At 33.6% G+C, this 20,601-nt stretch overlaps 1 protein-coding gene across 1 annotated transcript in view; it reads right to left on the reverse strand.

Annotated features, from left to right (window-relative positions):
• The window catches only part of PPP1CB (protein phosphatase 1 catalytic subunit beta), a 37,105-nt gene continuing 16,504 nt past the window's right edge, over positions 1–20,601 (reverse strand). The window contains exons 2-8 of the mRNA XM_069495299.1: positions 17,483–17,614; positions 15,379–15,609; positions 13,424–13,528; positions 11,695–11,766; positions 6,557–6,708; positions 3,891–4,025; positions 1–1,819 (exon numbers count right to left, since the gene is read on the reverse strand). Of these exons, the coding sequence (XP_069351400.1) occupies positions 1,715–1,819; positions 3,891–4,025; positions 6,557–6,708; positions 11,695–11,766; positions 13,424–13,528; positions 15,379–15,609; positions 17,483–17,614 (932 nt within the window). The 3' untranslated portion in view covers positions 1–1,714. The remainder of the gene's footprint in view (positions 1,820–3,890; positions 4,026–6,556; positions 6,709–11,694; positions 11,767–13,423; positions 13,529–15,378; positions 15,610–17,482; positions 17,615–20,601) is intronic.

The following is a 20,601-nucleotide window of genomic DNA, read 5'->3' on the forward strand; positions in this document are numbered from 1 at the left end:
TGAGAAAACTACATTTAAAATGTGCTTTAAAACAAAATGGAATTAGAAAAAAAGACATATAAGCATTTTAAAGAACTTTTGCACTGTGCTGAAAATCAAATATCTCTTGCGGTAATACAATGAGCCAATTCATAAAATGTTAACAGAATTCTCAATTTAACATTTTCAAAGACAATATTAAGGTCAAGAATTTCACATCTATGGTAGCACATATAGAAGGGCATTATAAATATGATGTCCATCCCTATTAAGCTTACAAATTTGACAATGCTCAATAAAAGCTTTTAGAATCACATCCAATAGTGTCACATCCAAAGAATCACAAATCTGTGTCCTGTAAGTTCTCCTTCTAAAATCTTTATGTTGACTTTTCTACTCCTTGCCATTTGTTAATACTAACCCTTAAAAAAAAGAGAACAGGAAAGAAATGCTGCAATAAACTCTTGATCATGTACAGAAATTATTGCTACTATAGTTCACTACAAAGCATGTCTATACAATATCATATGACCTTTGATTATGAAAAATCAGAATAAAAATCTTTAGTGACATAAGCCTTACAATCGTATACAACATTCACATGGCAATATTAAACAGTTAAGCACCCAATACCCATAGTTGACAAAATGTCCCACTGACCAGCATTCATTTAAATACATCCTGTGTATACAAGGAAGAAAAAAAGAGATAGTATGTCAGCTTTCCAAGGCTTGTCAAAAAAGGATTTTCATGTACGTGGATCTAAAAACAAACAAACAAACAAACAAAAACAACAAAAACCCCAAAAAACAAAACCAATGCAGGTGAGGGTGTTACCAGAAAGTTAAGCATGCCAAAGGTGTTTCGTGCGAATTAAAACCTAAAGCCAAGGTACCACATAATCACATTACCAACTAGTTGGGTAAATACTATATGAGCCTTATCTTAAAGTTAAATGAAATGCTACTGCACAATAGAGCATCAATAAGTTAAAAATTAGAGTGCACAAATCCAAATCAGTGGCAATTTCTGTATAAAGCAAAATATTCACTATCAGCTGTAAAGTTTGCCCAGTCAAACTGATTAAAATCATTGCATTGGACAGTTTGCCTATTTAAAAAAACGATCAACCTCTAAAATTCCTTTTTACTCTAATGAAATGAGGCATAAGTTTTCTTAGTAAGATCAAACAGGTACATAAGTAGATCAGCAAGGGAAAATAATAGTTGGTGAATGTCTTTAAAGCTCTTTCCATATTTCACTTTTAAAAATGTTTAGGGGAAAAAATTGCATTAGAGCAAAACCAAAAACAAACAAACAAACAAAAAAACACAACAAAACAAAACAAGCCCAAAATAATTAAACAACCAAGCAACACTAAAACCACATTACACAGATGGATCGTCATGCTTTCATCTGGTTTAACTATCACATCTAGTTTAACTGGGATGCTTTTCAACTTTAAAAATTGTGATACGTGAAGATGTAACTTTAATGGATAATTCTGAATTTGGATTTAACTTTCTTGAATATTATAACAGAGTATACTTATTACAATACAGTGTAGCACATCTTTCTATTAGAAAAAAATTTAAGATCCTTTACCCGTCTCCTTAAGTTAAAGGTGTGACATCATAAAGGGTGTCAAATGGCTGGATGGTTTTACAGTGCACACTTATATATTATGAAGTATGTCCTTAACAAATCTGATGGTTTCTTTACAGAATTCCTTTCTTCACCTTTTCTTCGGTGGATTAGCTGTTCGAGGCGGAGTGACAGGACGTCCAGAATTCAGTCCACCATACTGGTACTTAGCTTTCTTTTCAGATGGTTTCAGTATCTTAAGGAAATAATTTATTAACAAACAATGTTATTCTTTCAAGTGCAATAAGGTTTAAGAAAACTGTTCCAATGGTAGATCTTTTTCAATAAATGGCATAAAATATAGAACAAAACAGCAGAGGTTCCATAACATTCCTTAGATTTAAAGTGTGCAAATGTCTGAACTGCCATTTGTCACTCCATTCATATTGTAGTAACAACAGGTTGAGTACACTAACCCTTATCAACTACTCAATCCTTAGATTTAAGTATAAAATTTTTCAAATTAATATATCTCTGCGGTGAGGAAAAGAACACTGGTTTAAGAGTCAAAAGATCTAGGTTCTCATCATAGTTCTGACATATTAATTCAGCAAGGTAAATAATCTCCAAGTCACACTCTTCAGACCTTATTTTTTATATAAATAGATCTTTTTATTTAAAAACTTTATATAAAATATTGATATCACCCATTTAAAGTGTATAAGTTGATGGTTTTTAGCATATTTACAGTTAAACAACCAGTACCACAATCTAATTTTACAACATTTTTGTCAGCCCCAAAAGAAATCTTGTTCCCATTAGCAGTCACTCTTCATTGCTACTCTCTATCTCCCCACAATCCCTCAAAGACTAAGCAACCACTAATTTACTTTGTCTCCACAGACTTGCCTATTGTGGACATCTCGTATAATTGATATCATGGAATATGTGGTCTTTTGTGACTGGCTTCTTCCACTTACGTTTTCAAAGCTCCCCCAGGCTGTAGCTTGTATCAGTACTTTGTTTCTATTTATTGCTGAATCATATTCCATCATATAGATGAACATTTTGTTTATCCACTTATCAGTTGGACATTTGAATTGTGTACACTTTTTGGCTATTATGAATAATGTTGCTATGAACATTCATGTACACGTTTTTGCGTGGACAAATGTTTTCACTTCTCTTGGGTATAAAAGTGCATCATATGAGAACTCTGTTTAAATTTCTATGCCACAGCACTCTAGCCCAGGCAACAAAGCAAGATTCTGTCTCCCCCCGCCCCCCCCCACACACAACACAAAAACAAACAAAAAAAAAGAAAAGAAAAGAAATTTCTGATGAACCGCCAAACTATTTTCCAAAGCGCCCACACCATTTTATATTTCCACCACCAATGCATGAAGATTCTAATTTCTCCATATCCTAGCCAACACTTGTTACTGTCTTTTTTATTATACTCATTCTGGTGAGTGTAAGCAGAGTTTTAACCTATATGATAGACAGAAAATGTCATGATTTTACAAGAAAAATGTGTAAAAAGATTTAAGAAGTATTTCTTAAAACTATTCAGAGCATCACAATGCCTCAGTGAAAAGAAAAATTAATCCAAGTCCACCATATCAACTGTCGAAGGAAAGGCCTGGTTACTTTCTTTAAATTGTAAATGAAAAATCACAGTTATCATTTAACTGTACTAGTTGATGGAAATGCTGTAATACAACAAAGGCAAAGAGAGATAGGAAAGCCCCATTACATTTAAAAAGAAAAATGTAGCGTGTGCACATCAAGGATATAGAATAACCTTTGCAAAAACAAAGTATCAAAGCTGTTTTACTCACTGAACAAGAATGATTTGTAAGCAACACACTATAGCTATAGCTGGCCTCTTTAAAAAACGTAAATCTTTCCATTATTTTGAAAGTTTGTTTCTTAGGTATTCTACTTTATTTCATCTGTGTTTATAATTCTCTCTCTCACCAATGTCTGCTCCAACTATTCACCTTGCAAAAGAAAACTTAATTATTCATTGTGTTCACATTCTTTTAGCAAGCAAGCCACTATCCCACAGGCCATAGGGGAATTTAACAATTTAAACATCTAAATCAAGAATGACTGACATAAACTTAGGTTTCCTAAAACCATCATATTTGATATATACCAAAAATGCTGGAAAATTTGTGACTAATGAGTCTGAGTGGTAAATCACTTCAGAATTAAAATGATTTTCAATACTTGCTCAAGGAAAGATCACAAATCTACAAGAAAGCTTCTTCTGACAATAGTTTTAGATTTCTAGTTCTTAAAAATTTATATTTGTATCATACCTGAAATGAACACATCAAAGTTTCATCCACACTCATCATTCCGCCAGCATTATCAAACTCGCCACAGTAATTTGGGGCTGAAAATAGGGTTACCAATTGTCGTTTAGCAAAAAATTCATATCCATCTTCCACCACCTATCAAAGGAAATGTCAAAAGGAAAAAACCATTAGCAGGTGATTCTCAACCATCTGTACTAATTAATATCAATGTGGCAAAGACTCAAAAAAACTGTTTTGTTTTCGAAGTTGTGATTTTTATCTTAAACTTTGCTTAGAACATTAAAATTGGTGTGCCTTTTCTATAATGGCAGGGATTTAATGAAATAATAAATTCATTTTACTAAAAAGCTTAAAAATGGTATTATTTTCAAGGCTCCCCATGAGACAAAACCAAAATATGCTAATAGGTATAGTGACGACTGGGAGCTGAAAACCAAGTACTTTTTTAATTTAAAATTTTATTTTAATTAATCTAAATTTTTCTGAGAGGGACACGAAGTACTTTGATGGTGACATTAAAGCCAACTATAGAATCCTTAATTAAATGAGCAAGAACCAAATCATAAAAGACAGACTTTGCAAAGAGTTTTTCTTGCTTTGCTTTTAAATTTTCTATTACAGAGCTACACATTGAAAACATTGCTGAGTTTAATTTACACAGATCATGCTTTTTAAATTAACTACTAAGACTGAAGTTTTATACGTATAATTCTTTTCCTTAATGATTTAACATGATTTCTAGAATCTGTTGTCAAATTCCTGAGTGGTTTACACAATTTGTCTCTTAGCTCTACCAATCTGAGAGAGAGGCAATAACATGTAAACATTTTGTATTTATTTACAGTAGGCAAGATTATTTTTTGAAGTCTATTTTAGGTCTCCTTTGATAAGCAAAATTAATCTACAATACTTGCTAATACAAGAAAGTACCTCCAAAATCATTTCCTTGTTAAAATAACTCCTACCTCAGTACTAGGAACATGTTTCTGTTGAAATTATCTCATGGTACAATTTAGATACTAACCTTTTCTGTTAAGACTGTGGCTACTTTATCTATCCCTAGCTCAGCACAATGCTTGGCATTCAGTATAGATTTCTTAGTTTCTTGGTTTGTTCATTCTTTCTAATATTTCTTTTAATGGAATATCTGTAGTTTGTATTGTTTCCTATTGTAAATCTCTTAATTTTAGAGAACACATTTGAAAATAAGCATAATAGGACTTTGGAGGTTTCTGGAAAAAAAGACCATGCAAACTAAATGAGTTCAGTAACTTGACTTTTTAAAATCATTATCTATTTTTTAAAAAAGACAAGTGAATGGAGATCAGTGGGTATTTTAGTTAACCACTTAGCAACTCTGCCCTGTTATCTAACAGAAGGCTTAATTATTAAAATCATAAACACAATGTTTACTGATTAAAAAACAACTGTGCCAAAAGCAAAGGATTTGGGAACATGACTTCAACTGAATGCTAGGAAATCCTGCTAAAAAAGAGGCATGTGATAGGTATAACATGCAGAAGATGAAAAGCCAGTCATTTTTGTTTGTCACTTAGGATCACACAAAGAAGCAGAAGTAGTCAGGTGTCCTAGGGAGGAAAGCTCCAGAAAAAAGGTAAGTGCTGTGGAACAGCATATGCTTAATTAATTTCGAATACTTTTAGGAACCTCAAAAATAACCAAAAGACTTTTTAAAATGCCTTCCAATGTATTTTATACCAGTTATGTTTTAGAGAACATGAGCACTTGATATATTAAAGAATTGTTAAAATATGCTTTTCTTCATTAATTCATTTATTCAACAAACACCAAGTGCATGCTATAATATGCTACAATACGTTAGCAACTGTACAAAGCAATAGAGATTCAAAAATAAACAAGTCATAAGCCCCTCCCTTAGAGCATGCACAATCTAGTTGGTAAAAGAGGACATAAAACCACCAAAATCCTACACTGTATAAATGTTTTTATAATGAAAAATTTCAAATATATACAAAAGTACTTAAGGAAGAGTTCAATAAACTCCAATTTACTCATCATCCTGATTCAATAATTATCAAGAGGTTGCTACATTTGTTTCTACTTATCTCCCTCCTTTTCTCTGCTGCCATATTTCACAGCAAATCCCAGGCATGTCATTTTACCTCTACATACTTGAGTATGCATTTCTGAAAAAAACATGGACATTTTTCTTACGTAACAATAATGATTTTAACACACCTAAAATAATTAACACTGACTCTCTGGTATCTATTATCCAGTTTACAATCAAATTCCTCAATTGTCTCAAAAATGTCTTTACAGTATGGTTTGTTCTTATCAAAATCCAAACAATATCCACACAATTCATTTGATTGTTATCCGTAATATATAAATAATATATGAAACTCTAGACCATGTCTAGAAAGCTTCAGAAAACTACTGAAAATTTTGTTAGGATTGCAGTGTACTACAAAATATATTCTTTTGAAACATTTCCTCTTACAGGGTGAGAAAAGGTTAACAGATTGTTAATTGTGAGATCCAGATACTGGCTTTGCCTCTCCTACTGCTCTCCTTGTACAAGTCATTTAGCTTTTTTAGATCTTGGTTTCCTCAAAAACAAAATGAGAAGACTTATGCGAAGCTAACAAATATTAAAATATCCAAGAGTCTTTATTTCATACCTGATGAGCTCGACAAATCAAGTCTAAATCATGACGATTCAGAAATTTACTGACTACATCAGCTCCAAAAGTGAAGGAAACCCCACGATCATTTTCTCCCCATCCTTGCACATCCTTATCTGGGTCAGACCATAGCAAATCACAGAGCAAACCTTTAAAAAGAAATATAGCAGTGGAAAAAAAAAAAAAAAAAACCATAACCAAATTTATAGTATAAAGCATATCTAAATCACATATATTACATTTCAATTCCTTTGCTCTCGTACCCTTTTATAAACAGTGACAATTACTTGTCCAAATATCCCAGCCTATCTAACTTAGTTTGTTAAAATAACCATACAAATATAATCTTGCCTGGCCTCTTAACGCAGTACTTTCCAACCATTTTGACATACAGGAAATATGTGTATGGCACACACCAAGCACAACAATATAGGAAAAAGTAATCTTTGCATATAGTTTCTCCATATGAATAGAATAACCAATGAACCCAGCAGCATTTCCTGAACAGTTCATCCTTTCCTTAAAGAGTTACACTGTTTCTGAGCACCATAGTCTATTCTGTTAGTCTACTTAATTTAACCCTGAGCCAATAACACACCAGAGCTTTTTAATAAGCTTCTGTTTGCTAGGGCTAGTATCCCCACTTAATTTTTTTTCTTCAACAGATGTCTTGGTTACTTTTTGATCCTTTGTTCTTCCACATAAACTTTTGAATCAGCTTGTCTAATTCCATGAAAAATTCAATTGTGATTTCACTGGAATTGTATTTGCACCTTGAGGAAAGAAAATATTTTTTACTGAGGCCCTGAAGATTTTTTAAAAATATGTCGAGTAGTAAAATCAGATCACATCCTTATATGCTTCAGGCCTAGGAAAAAAGATTGGCTGAAAATGTTTATCTGGGTATCCTCATCATATTAATAGTAGTGAAAATCTTACAAGGGATCCAGACTACCTTGGGAATACAAGATGAGAAGACCAGTAAATGAACTCAGGAATCCAAATATTTAATAGGCAAGCAGAGGAAGGGAAATCAGCAAAAATTACTGAGAGATAATGGTGAAAACAAAAAGAAGAGATTGATATAGTAAAGGAATCCTGAAAAGGGAAAGAATTACCTAGAGGTAGAAAATGGTTAAGTTTCAAGTACCATGAACAAGTGGAGTAGGACAAAGACCAAAAAAATGTGCCACTTACAATTAGATCGTCAGACCTTAATGAAAGCAGTTTCTTGATGGTTATGGGCAATAGAGTAGGTAAAAGTCAAACTGTAGTGAGATTCAGGGCGAGGTGGATGTTGAGATGGTGATATTCAGTAATTTCCTAAGAACTATTGTGTTAAGGGAAGATAGTTTTTATAGAATGAATCAGTTGTTTTTCTTTCTGCTTGGCAACAAAATAAATAAAGTTGTATTGGATTACAGACGAGAAAGAAAAGGAAGGAAAGGAAGGAAAGAAGGCAGGAAGGCAGGCAGGAAAGAAGGGAAGGAAAGAAGAAAGGAAAAGAAGAAAGGCAGAATGAGTTTTAAGTTAAAGTTTTAAATCAGTTTTTTTTTTTTTTAAAGAATCCATAAACTTCATAACATAGCTTAGCAGAAAAGGATATCTTCATTTTCACTTACAGTATAGCTTGTCTTAACTGAGGAATTATCTAAAACCCTTTGTAGAATTTGAGGCAATGTACTCTCAATTTCTGTCATTGATGTTTCCTAAGTTCCAGCTATGTTTTAAGAAATCAATCAGCATACAAAATCCACTGGGATAGTCTCAATTCATCAGCCCTTTCTGACTGAAGTTGACTCTTTAAAACATACACATACAGTGCTTTATAATGCTCATACTTTTCAGCCTGCTTCCAGAGATGAAGCAGTGAACAGAAAGCCAAGGTATTAAGAATCTATAATTTTGGTGTGACAATAAAACTATATAAAATTAGGATATAGTTTAAGATTTGGGAAATGTACCACCAGGTGCAGTGGCTCATGCCTGTAATTGTAGCACTCTGGGAGGCTGAGGCAGGAGGACTGCTTGAGCTCAGGAGTTTGAGACCAGTCTAAGCAAAAGTGAGACCCTGTCTCTACAAATAGAAAAATTAGCCAGGCGTGGTGGCACGCGCCTGTAGTCCCAGCTACTCGAGAGGCTGAGGCAGGAGGATTACTTGCGCCCAGGAGTTTGAGGTTGCAGTGAAACTACAATGATGCCACTGCACTCTATCCTGGGTGACAGAGCAACACTCTGACTCAAAAAAAAAAAAAAAAAAAAAAAGATTTGGGAAATATGATAGTCTGGATATATAAAAAGTCAAATAATGGTAGTAACAGCAATCTGGAATTCTTTAACCTTAATTAAACATTGGAGTCAAGATCCAATGTTTAATGAATAAGCATCACAATCAATTAGGCTATTGTTTTAAAGAATGTGTTTATTTACAAATTAAATTTCTGAAGGTTGCAGTATCAAAGATCAAAATAACAATTTTCAGCACCTCAGAAACTTCCCATTAAAATATGCTGAAAATAGAAACCTGTCACTTGTGAAACTGACTTATATGTGAACTATAAACCGAAATTCTGAAGAATTTAAATATATTTTAATATTTAAGATATTTCATCAGAAATATATATTTATACCTTATTTTAAAATAGCATTTAAATAAAATTTTATTTTATTTAAATACTAGTTTCTATTAAGTCAAATATAGTCTATAAGAACAATAAAAATCTGTGGTGAAATGCATACTTTTCTTTTTATATTCGACACAAATAAGTTGTGTTATTTACATGAGTAAGCTGTGAGGCAACTTATTACAACATGTAGTGTTTTGAGATGGCTTACTGACATCAGAGGATCTATCCAAGTATTTATAATGGTTGAGGTGTAGGCATGAGTAGCATTTAGACTTACAATATCAGGTTTTCAAGTACACTGAGCGACACAATAACACTTGAAAATAAGCGACCAAATGCATGTTTGTAAATCTGATTTAGAGGTTTAGCTATGTTTTGCTCACGCACTGGTCCATGAATATTTTTTAATGCTTTTCTGTCTACAAATCTTTGAATCTTAAGAGTGTGAAATGATTTTAGTAACCATGTAGTCCAATACTTGATAAATAATTGATTCCTCTTTCCAAATTACCAATAAACAATCCTCTTATCAGTAAGCTAGAGTCTGTTTTTATGCATATATTGTTATGTTCCTAACACATGATAGGATTTCTAGACCCTATGCCACTAGACAATCCCCATTGTGAATGTATTTAAGTTTGCTGAGCACTGATAAATACACTACATAAAGGGTGGATCTGATTTCACAAATAACAATGAGACAATTAATCCAATAAGGTAAATGTATTAAAAAAAAGTCTTCGGCAGAAACAAGGAATGGGCAGTTTTGCCTATGTTAATGTTTTTAATAGTATGAAAGTGTGATATGATAAAAGTATACTTGGTCTTTGCCCCAGTTCTGTCCTGGCACAGAGCTCCTAAAACCCTTGCAAATTTCCTGGAAGATAGGTGTGTCTTTTGTTATTTATAGCAAGCCCCTTTCTACCACAGCAGAGGCTATGGTGTAATGAGGTGCCTCATGCAGGGGTCCCTAGATAGCTTCAGGATGGACAATGGTCGTCAGAAAGACCAAACACACTTGAGTAGAGGGTTGAAATTTTTACCACTCCTTTGGGAAATTAAGTTCTATTTTTAAAAAAACCTATGGAACAACAGGATTTGGGGAGCTTTGGGGTTGATGAACACACTGATATACTGCGAAGGCAGCATGCTCAAAGAAAGCACGAAAGCTCTGGGCCACGCCCCCTCCCCAGCTCCAATACCATCCCCCATGTATCTGTTCCACTGGCTGTTTCTGAGCTGTACCCTTTATAATAAACCAGTAAATATAAGTAAAGCACCTGAAGAGGAGGGTTGTGGGAACCTCTGAATTTGTAGTAAGCTAGGCAGAAGTATGGGTGACCTGGGGTTGGCATCTGAAGTGGGGGCAGTCTTGTGGAATGGAGCCCTAAGCTGTAAAGACTATGCTAACTTTGGGAGTTAGTGTCTGAACCGAATCGGACACCCAGTTAGTGTTGAAGAATTGGTTGTGGTATGGTAAAACCAAACACATTTGGTATGAGGAAACACCCCACAGAAAGGTACTAATGTTTTAAGCAAAAGCTGAACTGAGGAAGCAGAGCAACTTAACTGCATTCAAGTCGTCTTCATGTTTTATGATATGAATGGCATGATTAGATGTTAGTACTGATATTCAAATATGAGTAATAACATTTTAAAGCCAACAGAAAAGTTAGGGTAAGTGGCAATTGTGCCTATCATTTATTTACAGTTACATTATGCTCACTTGTTAATCAATACCGCATTTTATCCTAAACTGGAACTTATATGCTTTTGTTTGGACTTGCTTAACAACTTAAGAGTTGTTCTTAATGTCTGAAGTCAATTTTCATAATTTTTCCCCAAAATTTTCACATATCCTTAAAATAAATTTTCATAAAGCTAATCACGTGCTTCTAAAATCCTTAAGAGTTCTAAAAATTTAAGGCAGATGTGCTTGTAGTCTCAGCTACTTGGGAAGCCGAGGCAGGAGGATTGCTTGAGCCTGGGAGTTCAAGTCCAGTTGGCGCAACATAGTGAGATCCTGTCTTCAAATTAAAAAAGCTTTAAAAATTTGAAATCTAGATAATGCAGAAAATAATAAAACAACTAGACAATTTAAAAGAAGGTAACTATATCCTTGCCTAAGAAGGAAAGGAGATTATTTTAAAACTTTTTACTAAATTTAACAAGTTTCTGAAAATATAACCAATGCCAGTATGAATGAGAGAACTTAGAAAAATAGAAAGGTATGAGGTATCAATAGCAAAATCTTTTCTGTGATCAAAAAGTTTGACAGAACCATATTATGGTTATAAATAAAAATTTCAAGTTCTGCATTCTGTGGAATGATTAGTGCAAAGTGAAGTATTTCACATTACTGTAAATAAAGTAATCTATAGTTAGCTTACTGAAGACTACAAAAAAAGAGCTCTTACTACCAAAGCCAATCCTACTTCCAATAAATACAATTAGATTCAAATAGGCCAGCATTTTACACAAAACAATTAAACTTCTTTACATACTTACCCGTATCAGGGACATCAGTAGGTCTCATAATTCTCCGAATCTGCTCCATGGATTGCAGGTCTGGTGACAGTCCTATAAATAAAAAGATGAGACATAGTCTTGACATCTAAAAAATTGTAATAGTTATTCAATAAAAAAGCTATTAATCAAAATAGATTCACTATGTGAAATTAAAGGTACGTAGATTGTTCCTTTTAATGTTATCTTAAAGGTCAACATATTGAGTTATGAATCCCCAATATATATATAATACAGCATATAATTACGATTATGTCATCTTCTCCCCACCATTCTTTCCAATCATTCCCTGTCCTTCATAGGAACATAACTGCAAGCCTTCCTACCACTTTTGTCACTTCTCACCACCCTAATCTTAAACATTTTTACTCCAAATTAAAACGCTTCACTTGATCCCCAAGACCTTCTCATATCCCACTCCAACATGCTCGTTATCTTCATGAAGGCATAAATAATTGATCAGAAGGATAAATAAGAAAAAGCACATAAAAATACTCTGTAATCTTTAAAGTGGTATATAAATATAAGCTATTATTTCTCTGGTAGGAAATCCAAGAATCATCACAAGGAATGAATCTAAACATTCATATTCCATACCGCTACATTTCTATCCTTAGCTATACTAATGTTCAAGAACTACAATTCCTTAAATGTTTAATATCTACTGGAAAATATGTTTCAATTAATATAGGGGATTATGTTCTGCCAGAGAATAAACTATTTATTACCTCAGGCCTAGGCAAGTGCATCTATCTTTTCAGCGTTTTCCACTTTAATTCTTCCCGTATATTGATGAAAAACTAATTTTCTTACACTATTTTCATTAAATTACTTCCCTGTACAAAAACCCAATATGGTTATTAAATCATTCAACAAACTCCTTCGTTCAACACCCAGTCTCTATGATTTGATCCCAACATTCCCCAACATGTACTTGACATTATAGTTGGGCCAGTCTTTGCACATTTCCTAAACCAGACATACAACATACAAAGACTGTCTAAAGTCCTTTTCACTCCTCCCAAGTCTATGTGTCTTTTAAAACCCATGCCTTTACACACATATGCCCAATAATTCTCTCCTTTTTATGACTTCTCATTATTACTGTCTTAGAAGTACTGACATAATTAAATTGCTTTTATTACTCAACTATCTGGTTCACAAATATAATTTATCAATAGGTTTTTAAATTTTTCAAGATGACCAGATCATACACTATATTTCTATGGCATCTAGTCGGGTGCTAGACATATGTTAATTTTTCAAATTAACCATTCTACCAAAAAATGATTTTTAGGACCAAACTAGACATCTCCTGCATGAAGTCTAGAACTCTTGATATATGTGAACATTAAACTCAACTATATTTAGATTCTGATGAAAGGTATTCAATACAGGCAGAAAGATAATGATCCTCCATTTTTACTGATAGCAGGAGTATCTTTCTGTCAAAATTTGAGGCAATGGAAAGACATTTTTCAAACAAAACTCTAATTATCCTCTCTAAATGTGAAACTTTAAAGACAAGAGTTACATTTTCACTCATAAATAACCTATACATTTCTAAATATTAAGAGAAGTTTTAGCCATGTTTAAAACAGTTTTAATCACTAAAGTTTTCACACAAGCACTGCATCTTCATCAGTACAACTCCTTTTTGAGTACTATAAGAACCATAAGAAAAACCCATAAGGCAAATTTACTAGTCTACCTCCATGACAACAGAAGATCTTCTCATCCACAATGGCAGCTATAGGCAGACAGTTAAAACAATCAGTGAAGGTCTTCCACAATTTAATATTAAACCTTCGTTTGCCTATAAAAAGAACAAGCAGATAGAATAAATAAAAAATCCGAAACTGTTCTCTCAGTTATCTCAAAGCCACAGTATTATGAATTTCAATTTTCTGCTTTATGCATGTCTAGCACCTTTTTGATAATGTACAAGTGTTATTTGCATACTTTTATAAAAGGTAATATAATAAACAATCAGCATCTTTAGTAAAGTTACAAAGACTTCAAAGACTGCTAGTGTTTTATGAAATAAACAATTTTTGTCTTTTAAGATCATTATAATATACCAATTTTGAAATAGGCTATTAGTTCACTTTTTCCCTTCAACATGCGCACTAGTTAAATACCTAGCCAAATAAGTAAGCAAAGTGAAAGGGTATCTCTGGAGACTGTCCATTTTAACTCTAATGCATTAACACAGTATAAACTTACTGTCAAGAAGGAAAAATTTCCAAATGCTTAACTGCTATTCACTTTTGAGTGAATTACCACTTGGCATTAATATAACAGCAAGTATAAACAGATTTGATACAAAAGCTATAATTTTCCCATAGCTTATCATAAACAGCTACAACAAAGACAACCTCAAGTGTATGTTCACCTTTTTAGAGTTACTCCATTTCCCCGAATTTGGCAGTAAGATGCAACTACTAAGCCAAAGAAGGGATGAAAGATACAAGTACTAATTTTCCTATGCTGCCTCTTAACGAAAAGTATAACTCAAAGCACTGTTTCCAAGCTGCTCTCACATACATTATTTCATGTGATGTCATATCTAGCCTCAAGGATATTCACACCCATCTTTTATCCTTTAAGAATATAACTTCATTACTGATGTAGCTTTAGGAAAATTGTTATAATTTGATGTACTCCAAAACACTGCTTCTCTACTGGTCTGATTGAAACAATTCAAACCCCATACTATACCTCAGAAATAAAAGTGCAATATAAAATCGAATATAGAATCAGTCCCATTAGAACATAAGCTCCATGAGAACAGAGATCATCTGTATTGTGTATGGCTTCATTCAGTGGTTATAACAGTGCCTCATACATATAACATGTCATATAACACTGTCAAATCATTATATGAATCAAGGAGATGTAAGTTTGAATAGGACTCTACCATATTTAAGGATGGAAAAAACTAAAAGCAGATTCTAAAGGGGAATTCTGCAATAAAAAATAAATTCAATTTGAAAATCATTATAATTGGTTGTAAATTATAATTAACCAAACATATGCTCATTCCCATAGTGCTCTAACAAAATCAAAAGACCAAATTCAAATGTAATAGGGTAATTTAGTAATACTTGGAAACACTACTATGCAATAGCAAATCAATGATTTCCTATTGAAGAAAAAGAGTAGAATAAGGATATACCAGAGTATTCAGTATCCTTGTCTCTCTAGGTTTGAAGACAAAAAAAAAAAATTAAAATTCTAATAAACTTCGATTTTTAAATAGTTTCATAGAACTTCTCAATAAATCTTGTGACACAGAACTAATAACAACTTCTGTCATATCATAAGAATGCTGACAGCTAAAATCTTAATGGACACTAGAAAACCAGAAGCCACTGTCTACAGTGACCTCTGTTTCACTTGGATATTTTACTAGGTAAACTAATATACAAAGGGACTCTTCAGCCTAGTAAGCTGCAATCAATCTCAAATGACATGATCAAGAAGACCCCAAGGAAACAATTTAATTAGTAACACGTTACCCAGTTTCAGGTTCCTCCTCCTGGGCCTATGCCTGATAGAGCATATTTTGAAAAAAACCACTGAATCAAAGGAACTCTTCTGACCCAGAAAATTATCAGGGAATGTTTCCATTAATTACTTTTTTTAGTTTTTATTTTCACTTACATTCATCATAGAATCCATAAATGCGATTGATGCTAGCACACTCATGGTTTCCTCTTAAGAGAAAGAAGTTCTCTGGATATTTGATTTTATAAGCCAATAGCAAACAAATGGTTTCCAAAGACTGCTTTCCTCTGTCCACGTAATCTCCTAAGAAAAGATAGTTGGCTTCTGGTGGGAAACCTCCATATTCAAATAATCTCAGTAAATCTGTATACTGTCCATGAATATCTCCTAAAAACAGAAAAAGTCAGTTTTAGAAAAACTGGTTACTGCTATAAGCAGCTTCTATGAAATGGTTCCCAATGTTCATACCCCACATAATCAATCTCTCATACCCTTGTGTGGGCTATACCTAGTGACTTACTTCTAACAAATAAGATACAACAAAAGTGAGACGGGCTGTCACTTCTAAGATTAGATTACAAAATATTGTAACTTCTGTCTTGTTTGCACTCTCTCACCTTCCCTGCTCACTGATGAAACCAGCTGTCTCATGAAGAAGCTCATGCAGCGAAGAACTGAGAGAGGCCTCTGGCCAACAGCCAATTTGGAACTGAGGCCCTCAGTCCATCAAGCCCATAAGGAACCAACTCCTTTCATAGTTGAGCCTTCAGATGACTGCAGCCCCAGATCATATCTTGATTGGAGCCTTGTGTGAGAGACCCAGAACCAGAGGACCTAAGCTGTACCCAAATTCCTGACCCACAGGAACTGTGAAATGGTAAATTAATATTGTTGTAAGTGACAAAATTTTAGGGTAATTTGTTATACGACAGGCAACTAATACAGTTACTCTTATTATCTGGAGTTTAACTTAGGTCACTTTTTTATGCCAAACACTGAGGCAAATAGTAAGAACTTAGAAATATGTAGTAAATAACTCCTATCACTTTCAAGTTATTTTTATATCACAGCATTTTAAAGAATATCTTTAAAGAATACTTCAAAATCATTTTAAGGTCAACCACAAATGATCTTAAACTACATGTGCTGCATTTAAATTCATAGAGGGGATTAATTATTTCCCCCAAATTCCAACTACCACCTCTTAATTAAAGGTGTGATACTCTAAATAATTTATCTATCCAACAAACATTAGCTACTATCTCTTATTTGCTGGGCACAGTACAAAAGAGCACCAAGCACATGATTTAATAAACCACACACAGAAGAGAATAAAAAATATTTAAAGAGCACATTGATCATCTGCAAGTTACATGGTGTGAATGTGAATCACCAAGAAACATGCAGGATAAAAAAAATTTTGCGTATAACAAACCACCCTTGTTTGAGCAAAAGTTGATGGTAAGTTCATGAAGGCTATGTCACAAACACTACCGACCACCACAAAGAATATCTGCATTATCAAATTAAAAGCTAGTGTGATACATTATTTACATTATTTCTTGCTGTTATGTAAACTACAAAAAAATGTTACTTTCTTTGCAACAATTTTTCTGGTTATAGCAATGAGATCACTCATTGAAGGTTGTAAGTTTTTGCTTTTGGCCAAAAACCACTGTAAGACTTAAAAGAACAAACACAAGTCATAAAGTAATATAAACTTCAAAATAAATTTAACCGATTACAACAAAGTTAAAGACCACTGCTATACTGACACCCAAAATTCTATACTTGTTTGTTCTAACCAGTGTACTGAAATGCCCATTTCTCTACATCCTTGACAACACTAAATATCAATCTTTAACATTTTTGGTAATCTGATTAGAGTTAGGTACTTGTTTTAAACTGCACTTCACTGGTCACTAGTGAGGCTGAGGACCTTATGTTTATTGGCCATTTAAATTTCCTCTAAGATCTACTTCTATGTTTTGTTAGTTTTGTATTATATTGTCTTTTCCCTATTTATAAGAACTCTTTATATATTATAAATAGCAATCTTTTTATCTGTTGTATGTACAGCAAATGTTTTCTTCTCTATAACTTATTTTTATGAAAGTTTCAATTTTATTTAATAAAACCTATCAATCTCTTTTATACAAAATCTTCAAAAATGTTTTCTCTAAATCATCCTCCTCCATGTAAATACGCAAAGAAAAGCATGATTCCAAAGAGTTGTTTCCAATGTTACCCAGTTACATACCACAAATTTTCAGTGGTGCTTCCAATTCCAAAAGAATAGGCTGGCTGAGAAAGATCTCCCGAGACTTGATACATAAGCCCCGAACTTCTGCTTCAGTCATCTGCACAATCTTTCCTGGACGACATCCTCGTACTGATAGGTAATAAATAAGATGGTCAGTTTTCTAAAATTTATTAATAAAATAGTAATCCTTTAAAAAGACTCATACCCTCATATTTAGTTCTATGACTAACAATAAGGTTATTCTATGATTTTTGGCTTCTGTCTCTGTTTGCTGGTTCCTGATGAGGCTCTTCCAGTCTGTTGCCAATGAACTGCAATCCTCTTCGTTGCTCTCCAGTGGCCAACCTGAGGCTTAGCAGCCCAAAAAACTAAAAAATTTCAGGGAAAACATCCTTTAAAGTTTGCCTTACTCTGCTGTCTTGCATCTCTAAGAACAAGTGGCTATGAAGCAAGGGAGATTAAGAAGTAAATGTCAGTAGGTTATTTAGCTTCACACACTTCCATGGAATATATCAGCAGTTCCAAGAATTTTAGCAACCACGACCTCCATTTCCTGATCAAAACAAATATTTAAAAAACCCAGCTATTTATTAAATTTTAATACATTAACATCATTATATTCAAAATAAGGCATTATATAAAAACCTCTATTTTTTGCATAAATAAGCAATAAAATCCATAACATAATATGGTTTCCAACAACTTCTGGGATGGAATGGAGTAGAATGGTACCTGGGGAGAGGTGAGTTCCTTATCTGCCCTACTGAACTGAACCTGTAATCATTTCCTCTCATCATCATCACCACTGGCTCTATGCCTTTAATTTTTAAATATACTGCTAAATTCTCATTAAATCTTAATTGAAAAGGCATTTAAAAAAGAAAACAGAGTTGTATATATCCCTACTACTTCCCATTTACAACAAAGTCCACACATTTCTTGCTAAAAATTGCTATGATTGCTTTGTCAGGTCAATGACAGGCTTAAAAAAAAAAGTCAGGCTTCCACATGCAAAAGCTATATATTCTACTAATTCTATTACTGTATTAACATAAAAGTAACAAGGAGATAAAAGAAGAGACAGAGACAATGTTCAAATGTGCTTTAGTAAATACTCCCGTTTTTAAGACTATCCCTGAAATTCAAATCAATGGTCAGCAGAACTACTTTTATTATAGGAACTTAACATAACTTTTACACTAGTACTGGCTCTAAAAACATCAATTACCTACTTCCAGTACACATTTGAATTTTTCTAAGATCAAAAAGGATACCTAGCTATGTACTTCCATTAAATATCTGGGATACTAGGTTAGATTCAGGAACAATTCTTAATCTTGGCAATAGTATTAAACATGAGAAATTTTAGTTTAAGGAAAAAAAAAGCATTCACCTTGAAGGACTCATCTCTGGTTGCTTTCAGATGACAAATATACAGCTAAAAGTCATTATTTCAAAAATGTGTTAACTCATTCAACAAATATTTGAGAGCCTACTGTATATTAGTTGTTAGAGATAACAGCAATGGACAAGAAAAACAAAATACATTTGGCTCTTACAAAAATTTTCACAATTTATGTTGGAATTCCATAAGAAGACACTACATGCTCACATTTGCAATCCTAGCACTTTGGGAGGGCAAAGCGGGAGAACTGCTTAAGGCCCGGATTTCCAGACCAGCCTGAGCAAGAGCGAGACCCCCGTCTCTACAAAAAAAAAAAAAAAAGAAAAAAAAGAAAAATTTAGCTGAGCATGGTGGCAAGGCCTGTTAGTCCCAGCTACTCGGAAAGCTGAGGCAGGAAGATCATTTTGAGCACAGGAGTTTGAGGTTGCTGTGTGCTATGATGATGCCACTGCACCCGAGCCTGGACAACAGAGTAAGAGACCCTGTATCAAAAAAACAAAACAAAACCCCCAAGTCCCCCCCCAAAACAAAAACCCCTCACTAGGTTATCAAAATTTAGTTGAGTTCTAACTTGATGGCAATCAACATTAATTAAGTCAGTCAAAAGACTGCAGGGATCACTTCGGTCTATCAATTTAAAGTATTCCAATTATAGTGATGAATATTTTACTTTTCCTGTATATTATGTGTTTAATTTTGATCTCCCAAATATTTGTGTAACTTAGTGACTAACATTTTTACAGAGCTATGAAAGGCTTGAACTTGTAAGTTATGTATGCTAATCCAAAGAAACTATAAATTTTGCCAAATCAAAACCCAAAAACACACTGCACAAAACCTTTTATATTTCACTGATTCTAGGATGCAGATTATTTCCACCAATTATCTCTGAAGTTGTGAGATACCCTATGATCAACGGTTTCTTAGAATTATAACTGGCAATGTCTTTCCCCCGCTTGGTGGCACATAAAAGTGCCATCTTAAGAGATGATGAAATACAGTTAGAGAAGAGACCAAATCTTAGAAACAAATTAGCCAAAAATTTGGGACGATCAGGTAGATGTCTCAAGGCAATCCCAACCATCTTCCTATTCAAAAGTCATATTCCCTGTGTACTCCCAGATTTCTAAGAGCACTTCAAATTTCTCTCAGTTATCTGAAAAAAGGAAGAAATCAGGGCACCTTGTTCCATAGGGCATCTAGATTGCTACCACAGCATCCATGAGGGATTCCAGTATTTGCATATATGAGTCTAGACCTAAGTATCTCAATGGATTATAAAGATATTATAAATTGGCATACTTAGGTGCAAAGCACTTTCACATAATTTCATTTAATCCTTTTGATATGCCAGGAATTAGAAAGGGTAGTTATTATCTCTACTGTACAATGAGAGAGATTAAATAACTTACACAAGATCACAGTGCCCAGGTTTTACAAGACTGGAGGGAATGAAAAACATCAGAGAAGGACTGAAATCAAAGTCTACTAATTCAAAGGCCAGTACTTTTCCCAATTAAAATTTCCCGGGAAAAAATTTCAGCATGCAATAATTTTAAACCAGATAAAACCAGACCGCAAGTATCAACCGTACTATTACTGTTTAGAAAATGTAACAAGGTATTACATACACATACAGTATACTTATGTGTATAACTCAATGAACTGTTAACTACGTATACACCTGAGGAACTACCATTCAGATCAGCAT

This window comes from Eulemur rufifrons, chromosome 19 (assembly GCF_041146395.1).
Source record: "Eulemur rufifrons isolate Redbay chromosome 19, OSU_ERuf_1, whole genome shotgun sequence".
Lineage (NCBI taxonomy): Eukaryota > Metazoa > Chordata > Mammalia > Primates > Lemuridae > Eulemur > Eulemur rufifrons.